Raw genomic sequence first — 20038 nt, forward strand, 5'->3', positions numbered from 1 at the left:
AAACGTGACTGTTTGTTTTCTGTGCCTGTGGCTAAAACAATTCTTTGTCCCGGCTTCGCTTAACATATAATTAAAGTCATTTTTCGAGTTTAGAGACAAATTTGATCCGTTTTTTAAATTTTTCTTCAAGTATTAGGGTTTTAGGGACAACAAAGATAACATTAAACCCCAAAATAGTGGATATAAATGAATATTAGAGAACTAGTGGAAGTGCACATGATGGAATCTCTCACCTTGCTTTGCTCCTCTCGCTCCTCAGCATGCATCCAGATCGGTTTGTTCTCATCTGAAGAGAAAGAACTAAATCAATCTCACACGTCCACTCCGTTCAGCAGCCGGAGAGAGGACACAGATTTTAAATCTCTCTCCGGTTCTGAAGAAAAAAACTGTTTCTCGTTTTCAGCTGAAAGGTCGTTTTTGTTTGTTTATCTTTCCAAACGATAGCGGCCGCCTGAATACGTTAACCTTTCCATGAGAAGGAGAGAACAGCAGGAGTGTGGAAGTAAAAAGTAAGAATATGTTTGTTTGAGTTACGCAAAGTCACGAGCGATAACAGGATGGTATTTAAAATGTGAAAGTGTGCGTGTACATCCCAGTCACACGTGCACATCGTACCGTCAACAGAGCCGAACTCCCTCTCGTGAGCGCGGGTGAGGATTTCTTTATAAAGAGTCTCGGCCTGCTTGAACTTGCCCTGCTTCAGGTAACAGGACGCCTGAAAAACACACACAACCAAACAGCAACTCAGCACGACACAGAAAACAAGAAGTCCTGTGAAAAGGTTTTCCTGCAGATTTAACTCCCAGAGAATATGATGCGATGATGAGTTAATTATACGAATGTGTCTTTTGTTCAAACTGTTAGAACTTATTGTTCCTTCCTTCCTTCTCTCTCCATCCCTCTCACCAGGTTGTTCTTGGTCTTGGCCACGTTGGGGTCGTCGGGGCCCAGTTTGGTCTGGTAGATCTCCAGCGCTCTCATGTAGTAGTACTCCACCTCTTCGTACTTGCCCTGGTTCTGACACAGCAGGGCCAGGTTGTTCAGCTGCTTGGCCACGTCTGGGTGGTCCTTCCCCAGCACCTGGGACGGAAGCAAGCAGACATGGGGGTTAAAACCACACTCACTCCATCAAAGAACATGAGTTTTATACGACAAGCTGCGTCTGGCTTGGGCCATTTGGTTGACAGCTCTTCTCCCGGGTGAGAGATTATCACAAGACTGTAGCCAGGTGCTACTGAATCGGTTCCTGTAGCTACAAAGGTTCACTCCTATAAAACTAGAATGAGACTCTAGAGCGGAAACCTACTCCAGGGTCAAGAGCCTCATCCTTGTCTGATGTCAAAGAAAGTCCTGGACATTTATTACCCAACTGGAGCTGAGAAAAACCAACATCCCTACAAACCACATTTAAAATCAGCTTGACCTAAATAAATCAGCTTGATCCAGATGTTTATTTGAGTCTGCACCAAATTGCACAAACTTATAAATATCAGTTCCCTAAATATGCCAGATTTTTGGAAATCAGTTCAGTAGTTTTTATTTTACCATATCTCTACTAAATATCCTTCAGTTTCAGATGTGTAATCCAGTTTTGAACCTCGTGTGTCGTGTTGTAATTCTGGATTTCCAGGGACAGCGAGATGTTTGTCAAAATGATCGTCACTGGAACAGTTTGTTTCATCTCTTTCCAGCTCGATTTGACCCTTAAACTACTTGTTGGTTCTGTTTACACACTGAAATGTGCAACCTGCTTTCTGAACTACAGGTGGTACGTTGCTCTACTATTGTTTGATAAGGAAACAGCTGAGAACAGTAGAGAAACACATTGAAAAGCGGAACAAACTGAATTCCTCATAGGAAACGATATCCTCGTCATTTAAAAGTGAATGTGTTCGCATTGATGTGGCTGTGAAAGAGGAGTAAGCATATCCTGTGTGCCGAGAAGCCATTAGATCGTTAGAGAAGCCATTAGATCGTTAGAGAAGCCATTAGATCGTTAGAGAAGCCATTAGATCTGAGTGTTGATTTAAAAACATCAGCAGAAACCAAACCAGGCGGCGAGAATTAGAAAACTACAGTAAAAGGTTCAAGAATCAAGAAAAAGACGGAAGGGAAAAGAGATTAAGAGATGACAGAAGAGAGAATCTAAAAATGAAAAAGGAAGCACTACCAGTGAAACCAGTGAGAAAGGACTCCATGAAAACCACTGGGGAAACTGGGACATGAACAGCGAGTGGCCGGAGAGGACTGAGAAATAAAAAAACCACCAGGTAACACCATGTGCTCAAGAGTAAAACTGAAGAAACCAAAGTGGCTTCTCAGTTTACTGCAGAATGAAATCCTTCGTGAGCATCGCAGGTTCAACCCTCGGCCTGATGGGGTCTGACAGCCGGAGTCTGATCTCCAGGCTGCTGCAGAGAGAGGAAACCTACAGGATTCACTCAGAGCCACAGCCTTCCCCCCCGCCTCCCCCACAGAGACACACATCTGACAGTGTGAGCTGAGAAAAGGACGCAATAAGAACAACAGCACGACGAGCTGCGGGTCGCTGAGGAACACATCGTGTTTGTCGATGGACGCCAGGACTTCAAACAGTGCTGCAGTGGTTTCTGGGAAACTCAGAAACACCACCTTCATCTAAAATTAATAAGGAAAGATCCTCGTCTTCACAGTGCACCGCCTGAACCCACGTTTTACATGGATATTTACCGAACATGAGAATGAGATATTTATACTGCTACTATTTTAACTAGAACAGGAACAGTTAATCAATCTATTGGTCAATGGACATGAAAATTAATTGGGAAATATTTAGTTCATTGTTCCAGTCATTTCAAGTCTAAGGACTAATAGTTAAAGTTAAGATGCTCACACTAAACACTCATCTGTAGGTTTTTGTCAGTTTCAAAAGAGAATTTAAAGTCATGTTACAGATCAGTTTATCTTTGTCACTGACATCATGCGGCAAATAATGTGAACGTGTCCTGGATCTAATTTAAAAGAAGTTTTATAGCAGCGCTTATTGAAATCATCTGTATCATTCAATCTGGACGTCTCAGAACAGAACCAGAGGAAATAAGCAGGATTCATATCGTTCTTTTCACTGTGTCAACATGTTTTCATAAAGTTTTTAAGTTCTACTCAACTAAACAGTGAAAAGCCTCAGCAGCTGTTTTTAAATTAATTCCACAGTCTCCCTGAAGCCCGAACTCAGTGAGAAGCTGAGCTTCTATAAAAAGACAAAACTGCAGGAAAGTGCAAATCTTTACGAATCAGCAGCTCTGCCACAGTTCCCTATCACCTCCCCCCCGCCTTAAAATAGTTCAGCTTAAGGAAAGATGAGGTTTCTTTCTCGGAGGAGGCAGCAGGAGGGAGGAGGAAGCAGGAGGGAGGAGGAAGCAGGAGGGAGGAGGCAGCAGGAGGGAGAGGAAGCAGGAGGAGGAGGAAGCAGGAGGGAGGAGGAAGCAGGAGGGAGGAGGAAGCAGGAGGGAGGAGGCAGCAGGAGGGAGGAGGCAGCAGGAGGGAGGAGGAGGGTTTGTTCAAAAGGAAAGAGAGCAGGAAAGTGTCTTCTGCACCTTTAAGATTTCTGAGCGGCGACTCTGTCGGCATCAAACTACAGATGAGACGAATGATGACAGTAAAATTCTCCCTGAACGTAAGACTGCACCATGATACATATTTTCTTCTTCTTGAGATAAATGGAAACAGGAACGACTTAAATCCTAGAAAGTGAGTTACTATCCACTGTAACTCTAACTTTAGTAGAGATGGAACGTTCTGTACTCGTATCTATATTTGGCAAAATCTTCGTCTAAACATCTTCAACTGTACGTCTAGTTTTTTGCAGGTCCCATTCGCTAACATGGAGGAGGCAGGGTGTCCACACGAGTTGTGTCATTGGGACACATGAAAATGAATTTGTTCCTTCTTGAATAATCCCAGATGTAAATAATCTTTGAGTGAAAGCAGCTAACCTCAGCCTCTACAGCTCAGTCTGCCTGATTCAGAGAGAAAGTCTCGTCCTCGTCTCCCCGAACATTTCACTTAATCTTAGTCATGTTCAAAAACATTTGTCCTTCATTTAAACCAGTGACTCACGGCAACCGTCTTGAGAGAAATCTTCCGTGTAGAGTTTTTGCGTTTGCTAAGTAGGACACTGACTGATTCTGAAAGTGAATGTAAATTTTAGTTTGAAAGGATGGGGGAGGAAATTAAAACCATGCGTTGGCTGCGGAGCAAAAGCAGAACAATCTTTTGGGAGGAGAAACATCTGCTTCTTCATGCTCCCTCATTACTAATTCAACTGCTCCTGTGCGGGGCGACCTTTGACCTACCTTTTCTCTGATCTCCAGCGCCCTCTTGCACAGAGGCTCGGCCTCCTTGTACTTCCCTCTCTTCCCATAGAGGACAGCCAAGTTGTTGAGGGTGGCTGCAACCTGAAAAACACGATAACACGATTATTATTCTGAAATATTCTTCGAGCTTCAAATCACGTCCACCTCCGTGAGCCCGTGCGTGTGCAACCGCAAAACTCCACCACAGCAGCCCAGTGCCATTGATCTGGTGAGTGAGTAATCGATGGGGAGAAAGAGAAGGTGTGGAAACAGTGGATGATCATCGTGGGCTGTAATTTGATCCTTATGAGCTGCATGATAATTCCCCAACACGTGCACTGATGAGAAGGGAGACTACTGAGGCGCCTGGAGGTCACCACTGATCTCTGATTCAGACCAGGATCTGGTGGCCATGTGGCCGAGTGGGAGGAAGAGAGAGAGAGGAAGAACAGAGGGGTGAGGCACTGGGAGGAGGGGGAGATGATTCAGGAAGGCTACGTCCATTAGAATACATTTTGTTTTAAAACTAAAGCGATTTCCATCCACACAAATGTAGTTTAGCTGCACATCAGTAATAATCTGTGTCCATGTAACATTAAAACACATGTGAGGTTTTTATCAATCCCTGCTTTCAAACTGAAAAACCTGTTGAATAAAGATAAAGAAAATAAACTTAGCCGTCTACTCTGTAGTTGCTTAGTTACAGAAAACACTACGAATTTCTTCTCTTGGAGCGACGACAAGGTGAAACTGTTACTGACAATAAGCTCTGTTCTCTCACCGCTGCTCATCGAGTCGTGACCGGTGAGAACCATCAGGAACAGAATGCAGGCGACGGCATCATCGCTGCTAAACGCTCTGACCGTCTCAGTTTCAGATTTCTCCGACATCGAGGCTCTTAAACTCCAGAAAAGTGTCGACGACAGACGTAGCAACATTCATTTTTGTTTTTTAAAACTAAAATGTAGTGGTAGTAGTGTGGATTTGGCCCAAGAGGGGGAGAGCAGTGATGGAGGAGGGGTGTAGAATCTAATGCATTGCTGCTTTTCCCTGCACAATCTAAAAGTCTAACAATCTAGTGTTTCATCCCAGACTCAAACTTACAGATCAGATGATGAAGACGACAAAGCGCCCGTAGCATTCCAGTTCACATTCAGAACCGGCTTTAAAAACTTAACGTGAAGACAAAGGACAGTAGAGGAGACTGAGAAGATTGAAAAGATTGAAGTGGATTCAAAGAGAAACAGAGAAAGAAAACAAGTCTGTGGACGGTGAATTGAAATGTGATTCCTTCTGAGTGACAAATCAGAATCAACTCCCTTGTGGAAGAGCCGGATCGGGGCCTGGTGACGGTGTGAGAGGGTGAAGGAGGGAGGTGGGAGGGGAGGAATGTGGAGGGCTAACCTCAGCTTGACAAAGTGCAGTGGGATGTCGGTCCAGACAGTGGAGACAGAAGCCTGCTGGGGTTAACACAGTTAGTCGACCTGCTGTGTGTTTACTGACGGACACAGGTTCATGGATCTGGGTTAAATATTTGTGAAATCCTCTGTGTTCACTCTGATCATCACAGTCTAGGAGACATACATCAGCTGGGTTTGGAAAAGCATTCAAACTCCAATCCTATTAGCATTTGATTGTATATTTAGAGCTATTTATCAGAATGTTTATTTATCTATTATTACATATATTTTTGTCGTTTTTATCTTGTTTTCTATGTTCTGAATTCCCACTAAATCCTAAACACTGGGCCTCTAATGGATGTCGTTGCCTTATGGTCGAGCCCGGCGAGCAATCTCCCCACCATTTACACTCTTTATGCTAAGCTAGGCTAACTGACTAATTAGCTTAGCTTTCCTTAAACAATTCAGCAAATAAGCAGGATTCCTTTAAAATGTTGAATTATTAATTTAATGTTGTTGTACTGATGGATTCACTAGTTAAAATATGACTTGTGTGATGCTAGGTTTAAATCGATTTTTGAGCTTTTATGCATTTCTACATTTCTTCCACCAAGGGCAACATCACCTTAAGAACAAAGTGATACATCTATGATTCAGATAAAGTTGTGATGGCATAAAAATGTCAACGGAATGACGTTGGTGTGATGAAGAGGAAGATGCACTCACCGCAGGATGGTCTCTGCCGAGCGTCTTCTCTCTAATGGCCAGAGCATCATTCAGCAGGTTGGCTGCCTCCTTGTATTTGTTCTGATCCCTGAGGAACAGACACAAACCAGCAGAGTCAGATGCACAGACTGACACACGAAGAGAGGACACTTCAAACTATGACGACATTTTCCACTAATAGCCCATTATTTTCAGGTGACACGGTCGAAATAGTTTTGCGCAGGTTCCCACAGTCAGAGCGACAGTCTGCTGACGACAAGTCGAGCTAGTCCATCGTTCCTGCAGGGAAACCAAATCAAAAGCCCGGGCTCACTATTCAACGGATAAGATTTGTGGAAGAGGGAGAAAAAGGAACATGGCAACGACCCTGGAGAATTCTTGTGTCATTCTTTTGTCCTTCGCCTCTTTGCCTGGGAAATTAACACTCGACCCGTTCTGTCACTGTTCTGTAAATCTTGGGTTGTGTTTGCCGTGTTCCCCTCCTGACGTAGAAAGGCATCCAGCTCTCTCTGGGAGGCCAGTCACACGGCGTTTTAAAGGTGTGTACAAACGGCCTCCAGGGCCTTTGTGAGAGTGACAAAGAGACTACGTGTTGTGTCCATTACTGCATGTTTGGCTCAGAAGAAGCCAGATTGTTGTCGGAGCTGAAGGATTCAAGCTGTGCCGTGAAGCAACAAGGTTATTAACATTCCTTTCATTGATATCCACCACACACTGACACCGACCAACACTGTCTCACCGTGCACTGAGAAGTTTCAACTCCAGGCTTGTAAAAATAGTCAAAGTGGTCGAGGACTCTGAGGATTTACAAACTAGTGAAGCCGTGAACAGTGCGGCCTAAGTTTTTAGCTAATGAACTTTACAGTTACTCTATTATAAAGGTTTAAAGTTGTAGAGTCTAACAAACGTACTGCACTTCCTCGACTAACCTGTAGACGAGGGCGAGGATATTGAGCATGGTGGCAACATCTGGGTGGTCGTGTCCAGAGGTTTTCTCCAGGTCCTCCAGGGCCTGTTTGCAAAGCGGCACAGCCACCTCGTACCGGCCCTGGGAGGCGTACTGGATCACCAGGTTGTGGAGCGTCCTCAGACGGGCCGGGATCTCATAGCCTCCCTGCTGGGCAGCCGCCGCCGCGGCACTGCCATGAGCCGGCTGGACTGGAGACACAATGACACAGAACATTGAGATTCAAACATAAACTGAACAATTCTCTGTTTAATGATGTAATACTAAGTCTGTGTTATATAGTTAGCAGGATTATACAAAAACTACTGAACCGATTTCCATGAAATTGTGGAGAGGAGTGCAGCTTGACACATTACTGTCGATTCAGATCAGGGGGGGGGATCCGGGAATTATATTTTACCTTCTCAAACATTATGAGTTGTTTTCTTTTAACATTTTAGTTGATTCCTCAGATAATAATTCCTGGGATCTTGATAATCCTGCATGTTTAGGGGACTGATATCTATGAATGTGTGCAACTTACTGCAGATCCAATAAAAAATTCAGATCAAGTGAATTCTAATTTTGTTTTCTTCCCATGTGGATGTGTGCTCGCTGCTGAGCTGCTACAAACAAACATCAGGCTGTTAACGTGTGCCCCAAATAACAGATTATTCACACACAAACAATGTCCTCATTCTGCTGCAGTGCACAGAACATGGTTTCTGTGTGGAACGTTGCCGGGGTCAGGAGGACACGACAGGAATCTCTCTCAGAACATACCTCATGTCTGTAGGTCTGATTCTGTGTGAGTGTGGTGTGTGTGTGCATGTGAGAGGTCAGGAAACCCCCCCCCCCGATTGAGTGTCTTATTAAAGGCAGGCACCTCTATATTTACTGCGAAGGAGAGCGAGTGGTGTTTAAAGAGGGAGCCGCCCCACGGCAGCAATCACACTGACCACAGTAAAGAGTCCGACACACCAAGTGATACCAGGTGTTCAGGTTCAGTCCCTTATTATAAACCTGCAGCGTTTATGGAACGTGTTCATTTCATTAACATAACAGGTTACAAGTACATCCAGCACCTCGCTGGGCATCGTAGAGTTAGATAAAAAATGCTGAAATGGAAATATTTGTACAGAAAAAACCACTGCGAATAAGCCTGAGGTCAGTTTAAATCCAGAAAGAGCTCTCATCATCATTATCGTCCTCCTTGCACCATTACCTTCTCACTGCTAACATAATATACCAAAGCCTCAGAAGCTTTCCAGGCAGCCTGAAGAGGAGATGAGGAGAAACACATCTCTTCTCCTGCAGTGTTCATCCACCTTTCTCCACAGCGTAGCAGTGTATTAATGTTTTCCTGCTCCGTGCACCAGCAGATCCTCAACACATCCCATCTCTCTTTCCTTATTAAATCTCATTGAGTTTGACATCTTTCATTCTCAGCATGTGACTAATGATAAAACATCAGAGCTTCCTTTGCTCTACAACCTGAAATCAAAATTTGGGCCAAAAACACAGAAGTGTGGATCACACCCTGAGATTACTCCCACGAAACACTGTAAGAAAGAGGAAATACCGCCGACCACATCCTGGCATTTACACATACAAAAAAATAAAGTCTGTTTTCACAAGAACAGAAACACGCAGACGACAAAACCGCCTTTACAGCTAAAAAAATTGTGGAATTTAATTCCGCCTGAGGAGGAATGTGCTGCATATCTGACACGGACAGATCTTTATCCCTCTCGAAAAGATACAGCGAGAGAAATTCTGTATTTCTGTTATTCACAGCGTCTGTCTTTAGCTGCAAGATGTCATAAATTCATCATCTAAATTTTTTAGGAACATAAATGGGAAGAAATAGTGCTGGAGGTGGTTTTCAGTGGCAGATTACTGCATATTTGATGCTCTGCTGAGTATGTGGGGCAGCAGGACAGTGTGTGTTGGATTGATTCACAATAAAACTGCAGTGTGTGTGTGTGATGTGTAACTCTATGACAGAGGAGAAATAAATAACCTATCAATACACACAAGGAAAATAGAGAACAGTGATAACATGTGTGCCTCTGTTTGCTCTGTCATGCAGTTCTGTCTTTGATTAACTTGAAGATTAGTATTTCTGTTTATTTGCTTGTACTAGTAATCCCTTATTTTATTTTTAATTCTTTTAATCTTATTTATCTATTTACTGTTCAGAGGCCTGGAGTCCGGCTCCAGGTCTGCTGCCAGTTTAAAACTGGCCGACAAACTGGTGCTGGGAGCCAGATGGAAATCACCTTGGTACAAAAAGGGTTTAAGCAGCGCTGCCGGTGCCAAGTTGGAGGACAAATTGTTTTCCTTTTTGTTGTGACCAGAAACTTCTTAGTCACTCTCTCATTCATCCCGAAAACAAACTCACGGTCACGGTACATTTCTTTCAATTCAGATGTTTCAAACAGACCAGTAGACGCTGTGGCTCTTGCGCCGGAGCATCTGGACTTGGACTGGTTTCATAAAGACAAACTGGGTGAAGCTAATCACCACTGTGTGCTTCAAGCTTATCGAAATTCAAAGCCAAATCTAATCAGATCATAACAACACCTCTGAAGTCAAACATTATTTCGCCAGACTAGAGCCACGCAGAAGGTAAATCAGTGTAGAAATCCTGGAAGTAAATAACACCAGTGTGGCTGAGAGGGTATTTTCTCCATCTGGCCTCCATCCAGGCTGAAGCAGGTCCTGACAAATGGACCTTTACAGCCAGCACAGCTTTACTGTCTGGACTACTGAGTTATGAAAGATCACCCCATCAAACAGTGAGGCGGGGGGGTACAAATACAGTAGTTCGATTCCCAAAGGATTCTATCTATAGAACAGAAACATTAACAACTTCTCGGTGTAATCTAGGTTTTAACCATTTGAACTCTGCGATGTTTGCCAGTGTTTACATCTGTATTTTTGCTTATTTGTTAAAAAGCTTAATTTCTCTAAACTCAATACAACCTAAGATAAAATGTTATGTAATTCAGTGAACCATAATGAATGATAAAAGTCCTGAAATTGTTATAAATTTAAAAAATACTGAAATGTTTAATCTTTAAATTTAGCTAAATAAACATATTGATCCAAATATAGAAACATGACAAAACCATTTGTTTCCAGAGGTTTAACGAGACCAGTGCTATTAAATCTACATCCCAGCACCAGGAGGTATATTTGATGTTTTCATTTGAAACTGCTCACGACTCCCTCAGAGCGGAGAGAAGAAGACGTAACACTCACTGCCCGGGGGTTGGTCGTCGTGGTCGTCAGGGAAGAGATCATCCAGAGTCTCTTTGCTGGAGTCAGAGTCTTTCTCCTCCTGAGGGGAGCGAGTGAGAGAGAGAAGGAGTGAGAGAGAGAAGGAGTGAGAGAGAGGAGTGAGAGAGAGAAGGAGTGAGAGAGAGAAGGAGTGAGAGAGAGAAGGAGGACAGAGACAGAGGGGTAATGTTCGGACTGTTTTCTAAAACCACAAAAGAACATTTCAAGTATTTGCTGAGTCACTCCTTCTGTCCTCTGGATCTTTGAAAATACATTTACAAGCACTTAAAACACTTTATATTGACCGTGTGTATTTGTCTCTGCTGCTGATAAAAGACGTTTAGGAAAGTGACTAGAAAAAAAAATCCAAATAGCCGGAATCAGTGTCTTTGAAAGAAATAGGAGCTACAATACAAAATAATGCTGAGCTCATTATGATACTTAAGTTGATGATGTTTCTAACACGCGACCTAAGATATAATAATATAAATATCTCAGGATGACGAAGGTGTTAACTTGGAAATGCATGCATCTTAAACACGAGACCATGGAGACACATTCTGGACTCACAGTTGGGGACAGGTCCTCGTCGTACTTCTTCAGCTGGTTCATGAACTCCAGGTGCTTCTTCTCCTCCTCCAGCTGGGCCACGCTCTGCTCGCTCTTCTGCAGCTTCTGCTGCGTCCCGGCCAGCTCGTCCCTCAGCCACTGGTTCTCCTGGCAGAGCCGGCGGACCTGAGCTCGCAGCTTCTGCTTCTCCGACTCCACCGAGCTCAGGTGGCTCGACAACGCCATCATCACCTGGACGAGGAGGAGGAGGAGCGAGTTTCTTTAAACAGTTCACACAGTTTGGATGTTGGATCAACTCCACAAATGGATATTCGTCATCCATTCACATTTACAGTCTGTTGGTTAAACAGAATGATGCTTTTTGGATAAACTTTAATTCCAAAGATTATATTCATTTGTAAGTATCATAACACCAGAGTATGTGATGCCTGTAGGACAATACATTGTTGACAGTAGTTTTAATACAAGGAACAACAGAGTTCAACGTCCTAACACAAATAGATATAATGACAGAATCAGTGGAAGTGTTATGTGTAAAGAAGGAAAGTAAAACTGCGTGGGAGAGTACACCCCCCCAGCATGTGTGTACACTAACTAATCCTCCTCATGAAAGCATATAGGTCTCAGGTTAGAGGCTGGAGGGCGAGAGTTTGTCTGGAGAGTTTGACACATAAGAGAATTATGCAGTTGGAGAATTATGCAGAAAAATATGAATCACTCTGTGCTTCAACATGACTGCAGGTGGAAATCAGAGTGAGAGATCAGGGCTGAAGAGAGTGACTCATCAGTGACTCACAGGAACGGTGTTTCAACACTTTCAACAAACGTTGCATTTCTGAAGGGGGAATTGTATTTAGGAAACACTGGAGCTAAGATGGCGACAGAAATTCACTTTCGTATGTATTTAAAATGATAAAGAGAAACAGACAACGCTAATTCGATGTATAAACTTCTGAGATGAAATCAACATCTCAGCATTGGAATCTGTGTGTATGCTTTGATTTGCTTTTTTTTTTTTTTTTTAATGGTGACATATTCTGCTGAGGCTACATAGCTTCGAACATTTCAGTTGATAATGATTCTCTATTGTTTGAGATGTCTGGGATCATATAGACACACACCTGTGCTTCACTCAGCCCAAGCTCCAGCATCTCCATGGACTTGCGGATCATGTGGGACTTCTCCTCCACCAGGACGCCCTCCTCATCCTGCTTCAGGCAGCGCAGCGTGCCCAGCAGGCCGTCGAGGATGGAGTGGTGCTCCTGCTTCAGCGCCTCCAGCCCCTGGATCACCTGCTTGGTCCGGGAGATGATCTCCTCCTGGGACAGCTTCTCCCCAGGGTCCTCCTCCTCCTTCACGCACACCATGGTGGACATGTCCTCACGCATCCTGGAGCAGGAGAAGAAAATGATGAGCACATTCATTATATGTCACATTATTTTATCGTGGCTTAAAGGTTCAGTTTATTCCTCACAGAACTGAATGAAATGCATGTAACTGGTAACGTCTGTTACTGTAGCAGCTATAAAAGGGTCACACAGGGCGTCCAGGTCCCTTCAGGGAACAGCAGACTAGGGTTCACATGTGACACATTGAGTAACGTAGAGAAATCATTAATGGGCAAAAAAACACACACGCTTCAGATGTTTCACTCCCAGTTGAAATCTTCTGACCTGCAAACAGCTTTTTACAGCCCTGCCAGTGAGAAACATTTAAACGAAAGGTTAGACCATGTGTTTGTGACACTTCCTGGTACCTCTGATACTAAATGCTCTGTTTTCCTTCTACTACAACTCAAGGTGCCTTTGAGTAAGGAACTGACTGAACCACCTGCTCTACGTGAAAAGCTCAGAACAGCGCGTGAGAGCAGAAAAAGCCAAGATAAAGACAGGTTGTGTATTTGTAAAATGCAGTTTGAGGTGCTATTAAAAAAACTGAGGAGTCATCACTTAAGATGCTTAAAGAAAAACCAGGACTTAGTTTCAGCTGTGATGAAAAATTTGAACCAATCCGCAGAAATTAGATCTGCTTCCTGCTGACGGTTCAACTCCAGATCAGACGCTGAGTTCAAACAGAAATGAAAAGCATCAGAGGGGCGATGAATACGCTGTGCACGCTGTGTTCATACCCCAATGAGGCGATGCTAACGTCCCATTTAAACCCTGATGATGATGGATTTATCCAAACAAGATGCAGTTTGTGTTTCTAATATACATTACCACACTATATGACGTCATTTGTGGACTTCACGGTGACATCGTTCTACCATGTGACCATAAATTACTTATCGATCTATATAAGCTGGAAGTCATGTCCGTAGTCCTGTAAGATACAAAGAAGCCTGGAAAACGCTCTGTTGAACTGTGCATGACGTCATTTTCTGACTGCTTCATGACATCACTTATAATATGACATCATATGATGGAGAATCAATGAGCTGAGATTGGCTACAGCCCCCGACGATATAAGTTCTATTGCTTTTCCTTAATGTGTTTTTCGGACAATGGCTTCACCGTCGACTGTACCAGCTCCAAAAGTTTATCAACTGGAGATTCCCTCCCAGGCAACATTCCCACCCGGGCGTTACACACACATTCATGGTTGTAATATCTCCCATAATCATCAGCTCCTTAGTGCTGTCATAATGCAGTCAAGGCACATAATCAGATCTTGAGTTAGCCCTGGTGATTAGGGAAGAACACAGGTGTTATTATATTAATATGCACATGTTAGCAAAAGACTATATGTCATATTCTGTGCATCACACTCCTCGTGGTTTTCTTCACATCCAACCTGACTTTGCTTTGTAACACACGCACACGCACACGCACACACACACACACACACACACACACACACACACACACACACACACTTAAGAGGATTATGACTGAGCGCTTTGGCAGCACTTGTAGTGAGCTGCCTAATAAATCTCTGCTGAAAGCGCAGCACACTGAAGCTGCAAACAGGCCGAATAATTACAGAAACACTGAGGGAAGTTGTGTTCAACTGCTCGTCTCGGTGAAAAATAGAGAAATGAAACAAACATTGGTTTTCTCTCCGATGTCACGGTGACCGCCTCAGTATCACAGCTGCTGTGGTGAAGACAGCAGGCGTCCCCTGAAGTGAACTGCTTCAGATTTCACATTTCACTTCAAGTTATGAGGAAGAAAAACAACGAAGCTGAATGAAGATTGCTCTGAGCATGTGAGACAGACAGGGGGGGGGCTGCAGACCTGATCGCTCCATGTGACTCAGCAACCGGCCCGCAGCCTATCAGCTGACAGCAGAGCAGGAAGCTGAGGCTGTGCAGGAGGAGGTGGAAGACAGCAGCTCCAGGTGAGCAGGACTGAAGCTCAAACTGACTCTGCACTTAAATGACCTAATTCATTAAATAGTGGATTGATAGAATATCTTTGGATACTACTCATTTAGTCTGACCAGCTGTGTTGTGATTGGTCAGGTGCTTCCAGCGCATATAGGGAGTGCCGGCTGTTGTTAGCTGGCATTGCCAGACGAGCCGCTAGGCGTGCATTATGGAAATGTGGGGCATCTTGATGCGGATCTATGCGCCCGACTACTGACGAGGTGTTTCAGGAGCTGCAGTGTTTTCTGTGGGCGAGAGAAGCTCCCTCTATCACAGACTTTGGGCTTTTTCATTTTGCAGAATGTTTACATTCACGAAAAACCTTCATATCACCACTGATGAGTAGCAGACTTCAAAAACTTCCCAAAGCACTGAGCTACAGCAGGTTCATCACGTTGGGGGCCCCGGGAAACATTTCTGTTGTTGTTTTCGCTATTTGCAGCACGTTTCTATATTTGGTGTGTTGTGACTTGTTCCAGCGCATGTATCGTCAAAATTGATGAAGTTGTTCCCTTAATTAGGCCACCGTATAAAATGCACGTAATGCAAATTAAAACCAGTGTTTCCTTCACATTCAGAGAGATTAAGAACTGAGACAGACCTTGTTGTACAGCTCACAAAGGGGTAACGTGTCGTAAGAATCAATATAAAAGCTGTTATACACTGAAACAACACATTTAAAAATGGATCCCTGACAGGACCAAGCTGTGAAGCTGGGTTTCAATCCAGAGTGAATCCTTTATCCCCCAACAACACAGAGCAAGGTACATTTCTAACCACTGAAAACATACTGAACTGCAAAGAGGAAGACGGACAACTCTCGGTGCAGGCGGTGTAATACAGAAGTGAAAGTGACAGCACAAGCTTTTCTTTCTCTTCTGATTCAACCACGTTTTATTTCTGGCATCAGATGAGTCTCATAGCACAAAGCACCACTGGGAAAAGCCAGAGAAAACTATGTTCTGATGGTTTTTTAAAAAAAATGCAAATAGCTGGCTTGAAGCTGCGCGCCCCGGGGAAACGCTGCAGCCCTTCACATAAACAGGTTTAGGCAGCGAATACAGTTCAAGGCAATGAGAAGGCTGAAGACAAATGTGGTGGTGGGTATAGATGGGGGTGCTTGGGACCAGAGAGACTCAGTGCCGGCTCTGGGCTAATGCACGAGGATGGAGCCTGTGGCAGGATGAGCAGCACTGTGAAGAACAATCTTAGTCAGCGATGTGTCGGCTGATAGTCATTAGACGATGGGAGCTGTGAGACATAATCACATTCAGAGAGAGTGAAAGTGGACACTTTGAGCCACTGCACGTTAAATACACTGGATGGTTTTTAAAAGAACTTGCGACACACTCCCAGACGCGTGCGTTTGTTTGGATTGTCGTGATTCAACTGCCGCAACAGTCGTTCTACCAGTATCCTGTCAATGGAAACCACTGCTGCTCACAGGGAGACGTCAGTTTGTCTGGTACAAATAGCTCCAAGGACTGGGCAGGCCAGTTAACTCCAGCTAAGATGTCAACCGTGGCTCAGAACAAGGAAGAGCACGACAAAAACACACGACACGACTTCACTGCCCAGTCTGAGCTGTTGTTTTGGAACAGAGCAGCGTGGAAAACAAACTAACTGTTTGAGCCTCGTCTTGTTGTCAGGTCGCCTCCTAAGATCCTCCAGCAGATAAATGAGCCTTTTATGTTAACGCCAGCTCATTTAGTTATTTTTCTATAGATCAATGAGCATCATTGTTGATGGATAAATACGTTAAATTAAATAATACTTTAAGTTAGGTTTTCTGGCCACTTGAAAGAAAGAGGAAACCAGAAGTAAACCTGTTACCACTGAACATTAGTCATACTTTTTCCTGAACGGTTGATAATTGATTATTTGTTTATCTAGTGGAAAATATATCTCGATCTGGCTCCTGAATTTGATCCACTCAGAAATTGTATGAGCTCTTTCTTGGAGCCTTCCACCAAGTTTTGTAAAAACCCCGTACAGTAGTTTTTGCTTAATCCTGCTGAGAATCAAACAAACACAGGGCGGAAACCATAACCTCCTTGTCGACCACAACATACCAATAAGAAGATATTCATCTCTATGAGAGGAACCACAGAGTCTGTGTTGTCTTTACTACAAGCAAACCCCTTTCACACATGTAGGAGAAGTCATGTGATCCATTGTTGATAGAAATACTGAATACAACTTATTGCCTGTTTCAGCTTATGCTGCTAATCTTATCTTCCACGTGTTGCATCCTTTCCTGCTCCTCAGGTCGCCTCCACTATCCAGACATTATGAACACATCATGTGGAGATATTGAGGGTTAACACACAGGGCAGTCACGAGATGTGTCACTGCCTGACGGAAACAGAGGAAATGACAAAGTGTGATGTGTTTTAATAAATCGATTAGACGAGGAGGTGAGAGAACAACAACACAATCAAAACGTCAGATTCTAACTCAAACACAGGGATATTACAGTGTGACATTGTGGGGGGTGGCTGCAGTTCGCTGTGTTAAACTGTGTCATCATTAAAATTAGCTGCAGCCTCATTTCTGCTACGCTCTCACATGACGAGGGCTCCAATCATTTTTTTTATTTCCATGAGCGAGCCTTGGGGCGAATTAATCATTTGAGTCACTGCAGTTGTTTGAGATGTTCTGATCTCCAGAGAGCAGCAGCAGCAGCGACACCCCGCACGGCCCTGAAGACAGCAACACAAGCTCCTGGATTCATTTCTCATACAGACACTGGCCTTTAATACACAACTTACTTGTGACTATACACAGGTTAAGGTTCAGGTTTTAACTCTGTATGAGCAGAACTGGGTTTAACTAATTGTAAGATGGTAGAATCCATGAGTTCCCCCTGATTTCCTCACCAGTGTTCACAGTATTTCAGTTCCTCTCCAGCAGACATGTATCCCAGCATCATTTCACAGTATTCAGACGGTTATTAAAGAACTAACTGGCACACGAGGAACACATTTCACCGTGGGGTCAGGATTTCTGCTTATTTGTTCAAACCCTCTTCACATCCCAATAGAAATCAATAAATAATAAATTCACCTGAACGAAGCTGGTGTCTGTGGCCCCCGGCAGGACTGTAACAAACACACCCAATCATTTGATTCAGACCAAATTCATTGGCTGGTGTACCTGTGTGTCACTAACCGACCTGCCTGCATCTACCTGTGTTCTCACTGCGCGTGATCCAGGTCTTCAGCCGGAGAGACGCACACGACTGAAGCAGAGACGATAACCAGAAGGTAGCGAGCGAGTCAGGGAGAGGTCGTCTTCCAGCAGCTGTCAGTCAGTAAGTTTTGGGGACGTAGCTTTGACGAGAGGGCCAATGGGAGGGGCTGCTCTTACTTTTCTAAGATTGCCAACCCAAGCTTTAACGTAAATTCAGAAAAGCCTATAAATGTTCACAAACTGGAGCGTAACAATAAACATAAAATGTTGGTTTCACTATCAAAAACACAGCACTATAGCAGGATGGTTTAAATACTAATTCTGAATTACTGATACATAATTATTTGTATTGCCAATAATGGAGATTTCTTGCTTCTCTGTGTCTTATGCAATTGTGAACTGAGAGAATTGAGGTTTCTTAGGGATGGGCAGAAAGATGAAACCTTTTAAAAGGCGTCATCTTGGACTCAGGGAACTTGTTTTTCATTTTTTTCCCGAGCCAATCTGATGCATTACAGGGAAATCACCTCGACGGATAAATCAAGAGTCCTCTTTCTGCTCGTAAATCAAGAATTCCAGCTTTTCTTTGTCGTATGAGAGTGTAAACGGCATCTTGAAGGGGTTCGGACTGTTTCCTATTTGATAAAAGAATCAAAAAGTACATGGGAGCTTAATCAATAGCAGAAATAGCTGTTGATTGCATTAGGTTTGGTGCTTCTCCTGCTGTGACAACAATCACAATTTCCCAGCAGAAGTAAGGACTCAAACCCTCGGGGACATCCCAGGCAACAACAAGCTGTCCCAGGGGGGGGGCAGAGGATCGCCAGGGGCCCTGCATGTCGTCAGGGGCCCTGCAGGTCGTCAGGAGCAGAGACATCCTCTGGGTGGACTACACGTTAAACACTGCAGGGAAGGTGCAGACACAGCAGGACAGTGTTGTGCTGAGCTCTGGCTGCTTGTCCTGCAGTGTCGAGACCGTCCAGTGTTTTTAAACCCAGCTGTGGGACCCACACTGAGACCCACTGTCCCCCCCGGGGCTGCCCCTCCCCAACACAGGCAGCTTTCACTGCCCTGGGCCCGCTGTGAATATCAATGGAAGGCACGTCCAACATGGAGACATGACCCATCACATGACAGGTCCATCACCAGGAGTGTGCGGCGCCGCGGTGCACCTTCCTCCACCTTGACAGCCGTGATTTAGACGCGTCCCTCCGCAGCTCGTGTCGCTGCACACAGGGATTAACCTGAAGAACCAGTTGGCCCGTCCTTCCCAGTCACACACACACCTAGCACCAGTGCTAACTCCGGGGCTAGCCCTCCACTGACAGCAGCCAAACTGGCGTCTAATTCCTGCAGCGAACGTAAACACCAACCACCCGGGAGGAACGGAGCCAGGGAGGGGTTTATTATTATTAATATTATTATTATTCTGTACAACCCGGGGGCCTCGATGGTGGAATTAGTGAAATAAATGTATTTTGACAGAATGACACTGGAAGAAACCGCTTCCCGGGGAGTGAGAGTGCTTAATTAGCTAATGAGACCACTCCAAGAAATACACGGAGCCATTCTTACCGTTCTCTAGGACATCCGTTGCCAGTGTAGCCGGACCGAAACGCCTCTCCCCCCCGCGTGAATCGAGTCGTTTCCCCGATGGGGGTGCCGCTCCGTCTACCGACGTCCGACGGGAAGAGTGAAATGTGAGCCCGGAGCTCCGGAGCGGAATCTGCCAAGTGTCCGCGCCGCGTTCAGTGACCGCTTCTCCGCGTCGGTCGCTGGTGATGAGCGGCTAGCTACGTAGCTACACGGGAAGCTACGTGTGGCCTCCGCAGCCTCTGCCCCCGCGGCTCCATGGCAGCGACGCCTCCGTCAAACCGAACCCGACAGCGGCCGCATGGGGGCCGGGTGAACCGCTGAGGAGGTGACAGCTCGGTGCTCCGCGGCTGGACGACTGACTGCGCTGCGTGGAAATGGCGTTAGCCGGTGTCCCCCCCCTCCCCGCCCGGGTAATGATGTCACCCCTGCCCGGATTAAAGGGGCCGCTGCGGTGCGACGGGAGCAGCCACATCTATAGTGTTATATTAGATTTATATATTTATACTTTAAACAAGTGTTGATCTATTCACTGTTCGTTTCCTAGTTATAAATCCATTTTTCTATACTGTGTACATGTATTTACTTATACTTAAACATACATTCATTTATACTTTATACATGT

The 20038-nt window shown here is 44.6% G+C and overlaps 1 protein-coding gene across 4 annotated transcripts in view; it reads right to left on the reverse strand.

The window, feature by feature from the left end:
- klc1a (kinesin light chain 1a) overlaps positions 1 to 19804 on the reverse strand; it is a 36647-nt gene extending 16843 nt beyond the window's left edge. For 2 of the 4 annotated variants that reach the window (XM_035167467.2, XM_035167465.2), the window contains exons 1-10: positions 19396 to 19803; positions 12383 to 12650; positions 11262 to 11492; positions 10674 to 10752; positions 7390 to 7618; positions 6461 to 6548; positions 4335 to 4436; positions 907 to 1080; positions 616 to 715; positions 234 to 286 (exon numbers count right to left, since the gene is read on the reverse strand). In XM_035167467.2, coding sequence (XP_035023358.1) covers positions 234 to 286; positions 616 to 715; positions 907 to 1080; positions 4335 to 4436; positions 6461 to 6548; positions 7390 to 7618; positions 10674 to 10752; positions 11262 to 11492; positions 12383 to 12649 — 1323 coding nt within the window. In that variant the 5' untranslated portion in view covers position 12650; positions 19396 to 19803. Of the gene's footprint in view, positions 1 to 233; positions 287 to 615; positions 716 to 906; positions 1081 to 4334; positions 4437 to 6460; positions 6549 to 7389; positions 7619 to 10673; positions 10753 to 11261; positions 11493 to 12382; positions 12651 to 19395 lie in introns of all 4 variants that reach the window. The other 2 variants (XM_035167466.2, XM_035167469.2) reach the window with 2 other exon arrangements.
- Between the last annotated feature and the right edge of the window lie 234 nt (positions 19805 to 20038).

Source organism: Hippoglossus stenolepis, chromosome 10 (assembly GCF_022539355.2).
Source record: "Hippoglossus stenolepis isolate QCI-W04-F060 chromosome 10, HSTE1.2, whole genome shotgun sequence".
Lineage (NCBI taxonomy): Eukaryota > Metazoa > Chordata > Actinopteri > Pleuronectiformes > Pleuronectidae > Hippoglossus > Hippoglossus stenolepis.